We start from the raw sequence: 13938 nt of genomic DNA, 5'->3' as shown, positions 1-13938 counted from the left end.
ATTAAATGGATTTTGAAGAATGTAAACTGAATAAACAAAGGAAAGTTGCTTGAAGTGATTTAAGAGAATTTTCTAGGAATGGTGGAACAGGAGAGGTTATTCTATCTTTGGTCAGAATTTGGAAGGGAAATATCCTAAAATGGAAGAGGATTGGAAGCCAGTGGCTGGCTCTGCAACAGGAAGTAGTAGTACAGTAATTGTGGCTCTCCAGGTCTCTCCTCTTTTTTCTTAGTTCATGTGTCCAGTTGAACAAAACTAGACTGAATTATTTGTAGGCAGTATATCGGAGCAAGTGATGCAGTTGTGAATGGAAGGCAATTCCTGATAGAGACTTTGGTTGGCTTGTTTCTGTCTCCAGGCTAGTTTAATTAAAAGAAATAAAGCCAAGAGCTTTTTTGTTCAATGAACTTAAGAGTAAATTGAAAAATCCTTTTAAACTTTTATGAGTCAGAGGAATCCTAATTGTATTTAATAAGTTAAAGCACTATTGTATGATATAAAACACTAAGAAAAATGTTGTATTATTATGATGTTGAAGAACAGGTAAAAGAATTTCCAGTTTTTGAATACTGCTGTTATAGTCTCACCCTCAGATTAGATGCTAGACATAGCTGCTGCTTCTCTAAAGCAGACAGTGTTATTCTCAGTTTACATATACAGTGATGTGTACATCCACCGTATGCATTTTAGAACCCCCATACCCCGACACCTGGAATTTCCATCATCCTTGGACTTTGTTGACACTAGGAAAGGGCCTTTATCTTTCCTGACCTTTTACTTAACCCAAGAGGGGAATCCCTAGCAAAAAGGAAACCACGGTGCTTCCTTTGCTGCTTCCTGCTTCAGCAGCCTAGCACGTCCTAAGCCTTTCTTTACGCACATGGTTACAACACAGCTCAAAATTCTCTTTCTTAACCAAGAAACTCCTCCCACTACTTTCTTCGGTGACCTACCTCCCCACTCCCCCACCCCTCAATCAAAAAGCAGATCAAACTGAGACAGAGGATGACGTGATTATGACACAGGCCAAAGACCGGCCCATTTCTCAGGCCAGAGCTAGGCCGGCTCCCTTGAACCTTGCTCAGAAATGGCTGTTTAGTTGTTGCTCGTCCAGTGCCTGAGACAGGAACATGGATGATAGAAGCGCTTGCTGTGTAGTTTATTAGCAGAGAGCACTGGGCATATGTAGAGGTTTTGAGGCATTTAACTTCAGGCCCTGGGGGCAAGGGCAAGGCTTTATCTCCAGAGGAGTGGGGCCCTTTGGCATCAGTGTTTGAATTCAGGAAGGTGGCATGTTTCTTTTAATGTTTTTTCACATCGAACATCTCTCTGCCTCACAGTTGTGGACTTCATAATTCTGAAATCCCACATGGTCCTGTACAATTAAGTAGTAATCATTGTCTAAACACCTGGACAGAGAACCACACTACCTGCCAAATTGTTATGGAGGTTTAGTGAATTTACGCGTGTGAATTGCTATGTAAACAAATGTAATTTGTAATTACATTGTCAAATTACATTTGACAAATGTAAGGTGACATTATTTGAAGGCAGAATGGTTGACATTTTGTAAAGAAATGTAGTTTTGTAGTTTGAAATCTTTAAATAGAAAGAATGCATATTTCCTCAGAAATAAAACATTTTTAATTCCCTCCAATAGATTTTAAGGATCTCTCACCACCATCTTTTGCCCCTAAGAGGGTACCATTTTGGTAGAATCAGTATGTGAATCGAGCCATTTCTTTTTAGTTTGTGGTCTGTGAGCTAGAACAGCTGTTTGCAGGGACTTATTATCTAATCTTACAGTTGTGGGAATAAAGGCAGTTATCCCACCAGGAAGGAGCTGTCTGACATATCCTCTAACTCACTGGGCTGTGTATGTCCCTTCTTGCTTAGATGTCTGTATTTTCAGCACAACTAAAATCATTTTTTGCCTAAATGTTCTATTAGTATGCCATTTGCTACCAACAGATACACCAAAAACACAGTTGCACTTTTTGAAGCATCAGCTGAAGCCTTTTCAAAAGCTGTTTCTCTGAATGCCCTCATGAAGGAGGAACTCTGGTTCTACATACTAGATCCAAAAGCCCTTTCTTGACATAGCTTAAATGAAATAACATGGGTAAGCTACTTGACACATAGGCGATCAGTTCAGTAGATTTTAGCTCCCTTCTACCCCACCTAGAAGCTGCCACATGGCTATGACAGAGTGAATAGGATCTTTCTAAATTTCATTCATTTAGTCCTAAGATTGGCAGTCTTTTCTGGACTTATTTTGGCATGTTGTTGACCTTCTGAGCTTCGTTGAAGAAGCCTGTGATCCATGTGCCCTCGTGCAAAAGTAGACTTGGCTTTGGGTGTAAGTCTATCTTCATTGTCTTGATTGTGTTAAGACTGGGTGGTTTCCTCTTTGATTGCTATGCTTCTAAAATTTGCAGGGGCTGAGGATGCGGGTATGGAGATAACAGTCATTTGCCTGAATCTGGCTCTCCTCATGAAGCTTCTGTCTTGAGTTTCTCAAAGTTCCACCAAGGGAAAGAATCCAGTGATCCCCTAGAGGCTGGTTCCACGTGTGTGTTTCAAGAAGCAGTCTTTCAGATTTATCACCTTCCCTTGGTATGATTACATAGAACTCTGAACTCTTTGGATTTCAAATCATCATTAGAGGAATGGAAGATTTGGGTATAGTTTAAGGGTAACTTCACAGTTATTTGGAAGGTATTGTAGATGTGCAGGGAAAGCTTTTTCAAACAATACCTTCCACTACAGATGAGAGTGATAGATACTGTGGTAGAGAAAACTTTCTCCTAGGCAGTGGGCCTGGTGAAAGTGAATGCTGACAGTTGATGCTCTTAACATTCAAGAAGCACTTGCTTCAGGGGACCAGCAGCACTTAATATCTGCTATAGGAAGTTGACTCCTTGAAGAAGGCATAGAATGGACATAATGGGTCAGCTTCAAGTATGTACCTTATATTAGGCATGTGGGACGACACAAAGTATATATCATTCTGATGCTGTTGCATTCAAGATCCAAACTAGTGTGGGGGAAAAGGATAAAAAACAAAACAACGTGGATATGACAGTGTCTGAGTGTTAATTGTGTGGCAGTCTTAAGTGTTGTGGGGCTTTAGAGAAGAGGGGATCAGTGTGGACAGTAGTGGTTAAAGGAGGCTTCATGGTTAAGGCTGGAAAGATAGGTGGGATTTGGATACACTGAATATGTGTGCTTTTGGAAGTCAGGGATTCGTTTTTGCTTACATTTTATAGCAGAGCTTTGGAGTTTTGATGCTAAATAAATGCTTTGGTGCCCTGAATAGGGAGTCATGAGACTTTGGTACTGGTGGTCTTGGTCTTGCACTCAGAGGACTGAGTAACTTTATGAAATCGTCAGTTTCCTCATTTGTAAAATGAAGTCTCTCTTAGCCCTGGTATTTATTTAATGGTTAAATGCAGCCTAAAAGGGGAATGCTACCTCCTAGTGGAGAACCTGTGAAATAGGCTTTTGCTTTTATCAAACTGTTGGCAAAACACACGTCATCCTTCTAGTCATGGAAGAGAAGAGTAGACTAGGATAATAATGGCCTGCCTCCACGAAACAGGTTTAATTTTACATTCTTAAAGACTCTATGAACATTAAATCAGATGTTTAGAGTAGCAGAACAGTCAGTAGGGATATTGATACAGATTTTCCTGTTAGCTCTTTGTACTGATGTTCATCCCACTCAGAAGTGTGGAGATAATTTACTGAATTAAAGACAGGATTGAGTTGGGATTTCATTGGGGAAATGAGATTCAACTTGGATGATATGTTATGAATAGAAGTATAGAGTCTAGAATAGGATCTATACCAGAAAAGGGGTTAGGAAATTGAATGATTAAACAGTGGCCCCTGTACTGTATGGAATACTGTGCAGCAATTAAGAATGGGGTAAATCTACAAGCACTGAAGTGTTTAGAAAGATTTTTTAAATGAGAAAAAGGAAGCCATAGAACAACATACACTTTATGGTCATATTTATAGATACGTTTTAAATTATATTTTCCTTTGTACATTTGTATACACACAAAGGCATAAACCGTGTGGTATCTTTTATCAAAGTCTTTAAAGATATACACTAAAGTCATAACCAAAGTTATCTTTAGGGAGGAATGGGCAGATGTAGGGATTGAGGAGCTGTGAAGATGGGCCTTTTGTTTCTATTTTCTTTACTTCTGAATAATTTAAATTCTTTAGTAGGAGGAATGTGTTTCTTGTGCAACTAAAATATTAGGGAGGCACCAGAAAGGAAAAGGACCGGGAGCAGGTTGAGGAGACTGTCTACTAAGGCTGTTCTCAGTACCAAATTTATTTTCATTAGGTCCTCCTGTTCTGGATCTTGGGTCTTTGGGCTATTGTTTCTTAACCCAAAAACAGGATGGGGAGTTAGAAGTAGTCTTCAAAGTGATTTTTAAGAATATTAGTTTCAGCTGGCAGAGAAAGGTGCAGCCAGTTTCACTTCCCGTTCCTTTTGTAAGTTTCTGTCTGCTTGTGCTTAGTTGTCCAGTTGTATCCGACTCTTTGCGACCCCATGGACGGGAGCCCTTTCCAGGCTTCTCTGTTTATGGTGATTCTCCAGGCGAGAATACTGGAGTGGACTGCCATGCCTTCCCCCAGGGGATCTTCCCAACCCGGAGATCAAACCCAGGTCTCTCACGCAGCAGGGAGCAACGGTGGGAAGCTGAGCTACCAGGGAAGCCCAAGGTTCTATCTCGGGAGCCTTAAATCATTTACCTCTATAAAGACATATCATGCTGTTGCCTTTATACTATCACATTCAAGAAGCTTTGGAGGGGAAAGCCTATACCAGGAGGGAAAATGTTTACAGGCTAGGGTTCAACTTATTTAATTCTGTGTCTTGTATCCTTTTCCTGGGGCGGGGGGAGGGTTCTTTGCTCTCCATCTCTATGTGAGATCAATTAATAGATATGTATTGTAGATTAATGGTAAAAGCTGACATTTGTGTGTTCAGCTAGGAGTGTTAGCTCAATGTATTGACTGTTGTGTAAATCTCATACCCAGTTAGCTTTATTCTGTTCTGCAGCTGTCAGTCATGCCATTAACTCTACCCAACCCTTTATAATTATAAGAAAATGTACATCCAGTGAAAGAAAACTTAGGTGGATCATTACAAACCCATCACCATATTTTTAGGTACCTTAAATATAAAGTCAATTTTTATATCCCTATCTTAACAGTTTCTAGTTTTCTTTTTTTTTTTTTTAATAACTTTGGCTTGTTCTTCAGTAAATAGAACATAAGAACACCCTCAAACTGTTCCCATTCACTCCATGTTAAGTGCTGTCAACATTTAACAGAGAAAGTACAAGAAAGTTTCATTGGACAAAAGAGAAGAAAAAGTAGGGAGTTATGTAGAGAATGTATAGGGAATAAAGAAGCAGACGCAGAAATATTTTTTGAAGAATTCTCTGTGGTAGAAAATTAAGAGCAACTGGTGCATGAGTTTTAAGATATGGAAAGCTCTGATACTATATTCCCATTTTTAAAGTAAATCATAATCTAAGATTGATAAGAAAAAACAAATAGGATAATGAAATCCTTGCTCTGGTCATATGTGCCTTCAGTTACTAAATGCTCTTAGAGGTTTCACAGTGGTCTGGGTTGAAAAAAGAAGCAAGTTTATTTCTCACACTGTATATTCCTTAGCACACAGGGATATCCTTGGGGATTTATTTTGATAACTGGCATTGCAGTTTGAGTTATTATCTTAGTGCTATAGTTATCTGTACTCTCTCATTCCTGTGCATTCCCTATTGGGAATTTAGTATGTTTTCTTCTTAAAATCACATTTGACTAATACTATGATGCTCACACTTACGTCTAATAATATTGCTTATTTCTTAGACAAAAGTGAAATGGCAAGTAAAATGCTTTATTAAAGTCAGAAATCTTGGGAAATATAGCCTACTATATTATTAGTATTTCTAAGGAGGTTTTAATCAAAATTAAAGTATATAAAAAGTCTGAGATGGAAACATCTAGACAGTAGGGATGGGAAGAACCCCAAATTTTAAAATGTGTTAGAATGATGACGGATTTTAAGATCGGTAAAACTTTTAAAAAGACTCCTCTGTTACATAGTGTTCTTGACCAGAGCAATTTTTTTAGGGAATGGGTTTATAATTCCTTTCTTTTCCAGATTGCAAAAGTTGAGAAGCTCAAACCTTTGGAGGTGGAGCTGCGACGCCTAGAAGACCTTTCAGAGTCTATTGTTAATGATTTTGCCTACATGAAGAAGCGAGAAGAAGAAATGCGCGATACCAATGGTGAGGGGAGGGCGACTCTTATTTCTCACTGACTTTTACTTCTCAGCACCGTAAAGGAGACAGGTCCCCATACTTTAAATTCTGGTGTACCCTTTTCTCAGTTTTACCAAAGGGCATTTTATGAAAGGGCAATTGCTCACTTCAGTGCTCTTGCTGTTACAGGTAAATGAGCCCTCTTTGATTTTCAAGGGAATAGCATTTTTTTCTGTAATAAGCAATTGATCATATCAGTCAGCTTAGTGTATCAAATTAATAGCACTAATCTTTGTAATTTTAACATTTACATATAGGATAATGAAAATTAAAGAAAAAACTATCTGAAGTCCTACGGTAAGGTTTAGGGGCAGAGTGAAGCTAATTAATTGCCTTTTCCCCTGGCCATTTAGCCTGTTGAGCCTCACTCCACTATATTTACACCACTTTTTTTTTCTTTTTTTTTTAGAGTCCACGAACACTCGGGTCCTGTACTTCAGCATCTTTTCCATGTTCTGCCTCATTGGTCTGGCCACCTGGCAGGTCTTCTACTTGCGTCGCTTCTTCAAAGCCAAGAAGTTGATTGAGTAATATAGCCCAGTCTCCTCCCACCTTGAATCTTGGCCAGCAGAACATCGCTGGGACATGCCTGGCAAAAGGCATCCTACCAACAGCACCATCAAGGCACCTTGGAGCTTTCTTGCCAGAACTGATCTCTTTGATGTGGGAGGACGTGGGTTACCACCTTCACCCAAGAAGTCAAAGAGGGACTTCTTTTTAACCTGGTAGGATTTGGACTGGTTTTGCAACAAGACTATTATTAGAGTCACCTATGACAAAAAACAGGGGTTACCTAGATAATGCCAAAGCCAGCATTTGTACTGGGTTTCCTCGTATGATCTGTTTGAACCATGTTTTCTTTCCTTCTCCCACTTGCTCACCAGCTTGGGCTTCCATTCTACTTGTTTTACCAACATTTGTATGACCATGTTGAACTTGTTTCTTTCTGATTGTCCTCTTTGGATTTCTGTGTGACAACACCCTTAACTTTCTCTTGACCCTTAGCTGAAATGTTTAGTTAGCTTCTGGTGATACCTTTTCATAATTTTATGTCTCTTAAAAGGGTGATGGCTGTGACACCTCATAGAAATGAGCTTTGAACTGTGGATAGCTCTTAAAGAAAATTTCACTTTAGAGAATTAAAACATTTGTGCTCAGCTGCTTGAACTTTTCTCTTTTTGTGTATTTATGTGTGTTTAGTTCCACGCAATTTTATCACATGTATGGATTTGTGTGACCACCACGAGATGCAGAACCATTTCATCACATGGATCCCTGTGGTTCCCTTTTATAGCCGCAGTCATCTCCTTCTGTAACCCCAAGCCCCACCCTCTGGCAGCCACTAAGCTGTTCATCTCTCTAATTTTGTCATTTCAAGAATGCTATATAAATGGTATATATATATAACCTTTTGAGATTGACTTTTTTCACTCAGCATAATGCCCTTGAAATTTATCCAAGTTGTTGCATATGTCAGTAGTTTGTGTCTCTTTATTGCTTAGGAGTCTTTCGTGGTGTGGGTGTACCGTGGTTTCACCAGTCACCTATTGAAGGACATCAGTGTTGTTTTCCGTTTTGGGCCATTACTAATAAAACTGCTGTGAACATTCATGTACAGGTTTTTATGTGAACACAAATTTCATTTCTCTGGGATAAGTGCCCAAAAGAGCAGTTGCTGGGTTGTATGGTAAACACACATTTATTTTTGTAAGAAGCCGTCCTGCTCTTTATCCAGAGTTACTGTGTCATTTTAGGTTCCCACTAGCAATGTCTGACCAATCCAGTTTCTCAACATCCTCAGCAGTATTTGCTATTATTTTTTAAAAAGTTTTTTTTAGTCATTCTGAGAGGCATGTGGTTTTAATTTGTATCTTCCTATTAGCAAATGGTGTTGAACATCTTTTCATGTGTTTATTTGCTATCTGTATATCTTCTTCAGTGAAATATCTATTCTTTTGCCTGTTTTATGATTAGATTGTGTGTTCTTTTCCCTACTGAGGTTTTTTTTTTTAATTGAAGTATAGTTGATTTATGCTATTGAGTTTGAGAATTCCTTATATATCCTAGATACAAGTCCTTTGTCAGTTTTGTGGTTGCTTAAATTTTAACATAACTTCTACAGAAGAAAAAACAAGTAAAATTTGCCGAGTATTCTTACATGGTAAGTCACCGACTTAATTTCTGTTCTTATGTGTTCATGAAGAGATTAAGATATATGAAGTAAACACACCTAGAAGGATCATGAACCGAGTAAATACTTGAAAATATTTGTTGTAAAAGCAAAGCCAAGAGTCGTTTTGGGACATGTGCCTGCCTAAAGGCCAATACTAATATGAATAAGAGTGTGGGCACAAATGACTATGTTCATTGACAGTTAGTGACATAATATCACTTGACATTTTCCCCACTTCTCCCAGTAAAGTGGGTGGGAGTTTGTCCTTTCTGTACTCTCTCTCTCTCTCTCTCTCTCTCGTTTTTTAAGTCTGCTGACTCTTACAGGGCTTGTCCCATTGCAATGACAAGAATTACAGGACTTAGGGCTGTGCAGCTTGCAGTTAAGAAGCAGCATATTAGAATTAACAGAACACTGTTGTGATGACCTGGATAAAGTACGAAGGGGGAAGGGGGGCAAATTATGTTGCTAAAATCTCAGCCTGTTCTGTTAATGTTCCAGCTACTGTAAACACAAAAGGCTTTTCATCCTCTCTTGACTCCCTGTATGAATTCTTGGACTTCCCAGATGGCTCAGTGGTAAGGAATACACTTAACTAATGCAGGAGACATGGGTTCCATCCCTGGGTCAGGAAGATCCCTTGGAGAAGGAAATGGCAACCCACTCCAGTGTTCTTGCCTAGGAAATCCCATGGATAAAGTCTGAGCCTGGTGGGCGACAGACAGTCCATGGAGTCGCAAAGACTCAGACACGACTCAGCAACTGAGCACACACTCAACAAATTCCTCCCATGTGGCATGGAAGTGGTTCTTTCATCAGTTTGTGTAACACTGCCATCTGCTGTTGAGAAATAGGTACTGCTTCTGAAACCCGGACAGCCAGATCTCATCATAAGGGCAACAGTGTTTAGTTTCAGTGAAAGTCTGACTGTTTGCGACCCCATGGAGTATACAGTATGGAATTCTCCAAGCCAGAATTCTGGAGTGGGTAGCCATTCCCTTCTCCAGGGGTTCTTCCCAACCCAGGGATCGAACCCAGGTCTCCTGCATTGCAGGCGGATTCTTTACCATCTGAGCCATCAGGGACACCCCATAAGAGCAACAGATGTTGAGGAAGTCTGTGGTATTACTTATACTAAACAACAGAGGATACATCGAAACGGGCGAGAATAACCCAACCTGTGAGTTAAGCTCCATCTTCAGACATTTAAAGGTGAAATTCTGTTTCGTACCATTAGCCAAACAAGATCCTCGTTTCCAACTGGTGTCTTTCCCCTTTTTAGAAGCAATGAAAGCTGCTCCGTTGGTTGTAGTCTTCTGACAGAGTGTCAAAGAAGAAGATAGGAGAGGAAGATATTTTATTTTGCTAATGTTTTGTTCCCAAACGTGACTATGAAACTGAAATTCTTTCACGTCCTTTCCCTTCCTCATGTCAAGACTGCCAAGTTGGACATTTGTGCTTTGGGTTTAAAGTTCATTGATATTATACTTTGATTTTATCTGAAAAGTAAACTTATTCTTTTTTGATAAAAGACTAGTGCAAGAGCAAATCAACTTTAAAAACAAGGATGTTATCTGTTTTCCTCCATTTGGGGATCTGTGGTTCAACACAGTCTAAATTACTGATCAGAGTGATAGTTTTAAGTATGCTTTGTTATATCATTGTCATAAGCCCCTGTCATAAGCTGTTTTTCTGTTTGTTTAATGGAAAGAGGCATGTGGGATTTATACAGATGCACTTGTAAGTGTTGGATTGGGATTTTTATGTAAATTTTCTCAAATAAAGGCTAGCAGAAACCATTTTAGGTGTATTTTTCTGTTACTCATGAGTATCTGTTTGTCTGGATTGGCAATAATTCCTCCATATTCCTCAGTATTAAAAGCATGGCAAATTATATGTGACAAATTAGAGAAAAAAATATTTGTAGTGTACTCCAGATGGATAAAGTTTATGTGATCTAGCAAAAGTTCATTATACTTAATTTGTAAATGTATAACTATATAATATGTATATTGAAATAATATTCTTAATTCAGAAAGACTAAATAGGGTTCTGTAAGCCAGGAATTCTCTGTAGCTTCTCTGTTTTAGAAACTGATTTTGAAGTTATTCCTATAGAGTCTTCTCCCTTTCCTTCCATTCTCAAAATACCCCTCCTAATTTAGAACCTCTAGGACTTATTTTTTTGGACCAACACATCTATGTAAAACGCTACTCCAGCAGGTAAAGGCAAGATCATCTTTCCTTTTACTTGCAGTTGAGTATTTTCCATAAAGCTTCTTTATAAGAGTCACCATGAAGTGCTTTACACATTGACTAGCTAGCCTCCAATTTAGCCTCTTTCTCTAATCCTCAAAAAAAGTTAATGTCAGTGAATCTCTAGTTTATAAAGTAGTGGTTCTCAACATTTGAAATACTTTAGAAAATGTCTCATTTCTCCCTGATACTTTAGAGAACATAAATAGTGAAGGCAGCAAAATGTTTGTGTGAATTTAAATTTAAATGTAATTGTCTCAGCAGTATCATATTTGTTAAATGGTTGTGCATGTTCTGCAAATTATCTGTTCAGTCTGCTACAATCTCCTATAGCATAAGCCCCATGAATAATATAAATTTTTCTGCTGCTGCTGCTGCAGCTAAGTCACTTTAGTCGTGTCCGACTGTGTGTGACCCCATAGACGGCAGCCCACCAGGCTCCCCCGCCCCTGGGATTCTCCAAGCAAGAACACTGGAGTGGGTTGCCATTTCCCTCTCCAATGCGTGAAAGTGAAGTCGTTCAGCCGTGTCCAACTCTTAGCAACCCCATGGACCGCAGGCTACCAGGCTCCTCCATCCATGGGATTTTCCAGGCAAAGGTACTGGAGTGGGGCAAGACCCTTTAATTTGTAGGAGTTCTTCCAACCCTTCTTATGTTCTTACTCAAGTCCTTCAAGTACCACATTTAAAAAGTATAAAGGAACATGACTTTTTTTAATTTTATTTGCAGTGTTGTGTTTTTTGCTGTACAGCAAGGTGAATCAGTTACACACTTACATAAATCCACCCTTTTTAAGATTCTTTTCCCAAATAGGTCACTACGGTGTACTGAGTTCCCTGTACTATATGATAGGTTCTTCTTAGTTATCTATTTTATACATAGTAGTGTGTATATGTCAATCCCAATCTCCCAATTTATCCCTCCCCTGCTTTCCCCCTTGATAACTATAAGTTTGTTTTCTGCATCTGTGACTATTTGTTTTGTAAATAGGTTTGCTTGTACCACTTTTTTTAGATCCCACGTATAAGCGATAGCATATTTGTCTTTGACTTACTTCACTTAGTATGACAATATAGGTCCATGCAAGTCACTGCAGATGACGTTATTTTGTTCTTTTGATGGCTGAATTTCCATTGTATATTGTAATATTCCATTGTGATATCTGTGTGCCACATTTTCTTTATCCATTCATCTGTTAATGAGTATTTAGGTTGTTTCCATGTCCTGGCTATTATAAATAGTGTGTAATACTGTCTGAAGTGAAGTGAAGTGAAGTTGCTCGGTCGTGTCCGACTCTTTGCGACCCCATGGACACCAGGCTCCTCCGTCCGTGGGTTTTCTAGGCAAGAATACTGGAGTGGGTTGCCATTTCCTTCTCTACGGAATCTTCCCGACCCAGGGATCGAACCCAGGTCTCCCGCATTGTAGACACACTTTACCGTCTGAGCCACCAGGGAAGTAATACTGTCTAGCGGATCCAAAATAGAATTTCAACATAAAATTCAATATAGAAATGTAAAAATGACTGAGATGTCTAACATTCTTTTTTCCTTATAGTCTTTGAAATCTGGTGTGCATTTTACAGCATGTCTTCATTCAGACTAGCCATAATTCAAGTGGTTGCTAGTGGTGACCATATTGAACAACAAAGCTATAGACTTTGCTAAGTACTTCGGCAATTTAACCATTTACTTGTTAAGATATAAAATGGAAATACCAGTTTTTACCAAAAGCATTTTAAAATCAGTTATACCTTTAAAATGTTGAGTATTTCTGGGCTTATGAGTATTCAAAAGTCAGATATTTAGTTTCATTTACATCTGATGTAATGAAGTGCTGAGCTTGAGTTTCTCTTTTGTATTGTCTAAGATGGAAAGGGACATTTGTTAAGCTTTTATCTATGTATTATAACCAGAATAATTCACAATATCAGGCTAACCAAGTTATAGAATACTATTTATACATTGCAAACTTTTAGTTTCCACACAAAAATGAATTTTTAAGCTTTGGCTGAAACCTATTCAGCTTCTCCGAATGCAAGTTAGCACTTCTAGCTATAAGCAACTGTTTTTTCCATGCAACTCAAAAATTTATTGATCATCTGTTTAATGTGCTGAACTAAACTCTGGAGTAGACCCAGATAAAAAAGAAGCAATACCTGTCCTCAAAGTGCTTTCTAATTCATAGGAGGAAGTAGATGGGATGGCTTCTGTCCAGCATGATCTCCATGCTTGCTTTAGCCACCACTGACTTAACATTGTAGATGTTAAGGAAGCTTTCACTAACCCAGCTAGTTTGTCTTGGAAAGGAAAGATGCCCCTCCTAAACACCTTTCTAGAAGATTGTGCTTTCCTTATAATAGCACTTAGACACCATTGTAATTGCCTGGTTATTTGTCTGTTTATATGGACTGTAAGCTTCAGGAGAAGAGGAACCATGTTTATTTTGTCCTCTGTTGTAACCCAGCACCTGGCACAAGTTGGTACTTAGTGTTTGCTGGATGAATGAATTGAAAATTGAAAACTATCTGTACAGTCTAGAACCCTGGAATGAAACCAGTAGAAAATCTAACAGGGTGTTATCAGTCAGGCATTTTGGTTTAAGAGATGTACATATGCAATAACAATGACCTGATATTCTTTCAACAAATAAATTTTAGGCTTGTTATATCAAGCACTTTTCTAGGCACTGATGATACATAGTTGTGAACAAGAGGGCAAAATCCGGGCTCTCAGGGAGCTTATGTTCTAATGAATGGAGGTAGTCAAAGTAAACAATAAATAAGACATCAATTTTAAAGATAAACATTGTGAAGAAAATAAGGAGTGATGTGATCTGGAGGGAGAACTGTGTTACTTTGGATCAGATTGGATGTGAAAAAGAGGTTTGCTTAAATATAAGCACAGTATAAGCAGACCATCATTAGACACATTAGTGTACCAAGTCTGGTACACTAATAGAAAAAATGGATCCAAATCAAGACAGACAAAAGTCCCTCCTGTTCAGACCCAATGTGGAATGTTACACAGAGTGTAGGATATCATACTTTAAAAGGAACCCTGATGAACTCAGGTCAGAGGAACGTGAGCTCATTAGCTCCCATACCCCTCACCCCATTCTACCCATTCTCTTCCTCCTATGTTTGCTGTC

At 38.7% G+C, this 13938-nt stretch overlaps 1 protein-coding gene across 1 annotated transcript in view; it reads left to right on the top strand.

The window, feature by feature from the left end:
• The window catches only part of TMED10 (transmembrane p24 trafficking protein 10), a 34789-nt gene extending 24458 nt beyond the window's left edge, over positions 1-10331 (top strand). The window contains exons 4-5 of the mRNA XM_052646574.1: positions 6200-6326; positions 6769-10331. Of these exons, the coding sequence (XP_052502534.1) occupies positions 6200-6326; positions 6769-6890 (249 nt within the window). The 3' untranslated portion in view covers positions 6891-10331. The remainder of the gene's footprint in view (positions 1-6199; positions 6327-6768) is intronic.
• The last annotated feature ends 3607 nt before the right edge of the window (positions 10332-13938 follow it).

This window comes from Budorcas taxicolor, chromosome 10, assembly GCF_023091745.1.
Source record: "Budorcas taxicolor isolate Tak-1 chromosome 10, Takin1.1, whole genome shotgun sequence".
In the NCBI taxonomy this organism is placed as follows: Eukaryota; Metazoa; Chordata; class Mammalia; order Artiodactyla; family Bovidae; genus Budorcas; species Budorcas taxicolor.
The sequence above is the reverse complement of the archived record's forward strand: the minus strand, read 5'-3'. Positions and strand labels throughout refer to the sequence as shown.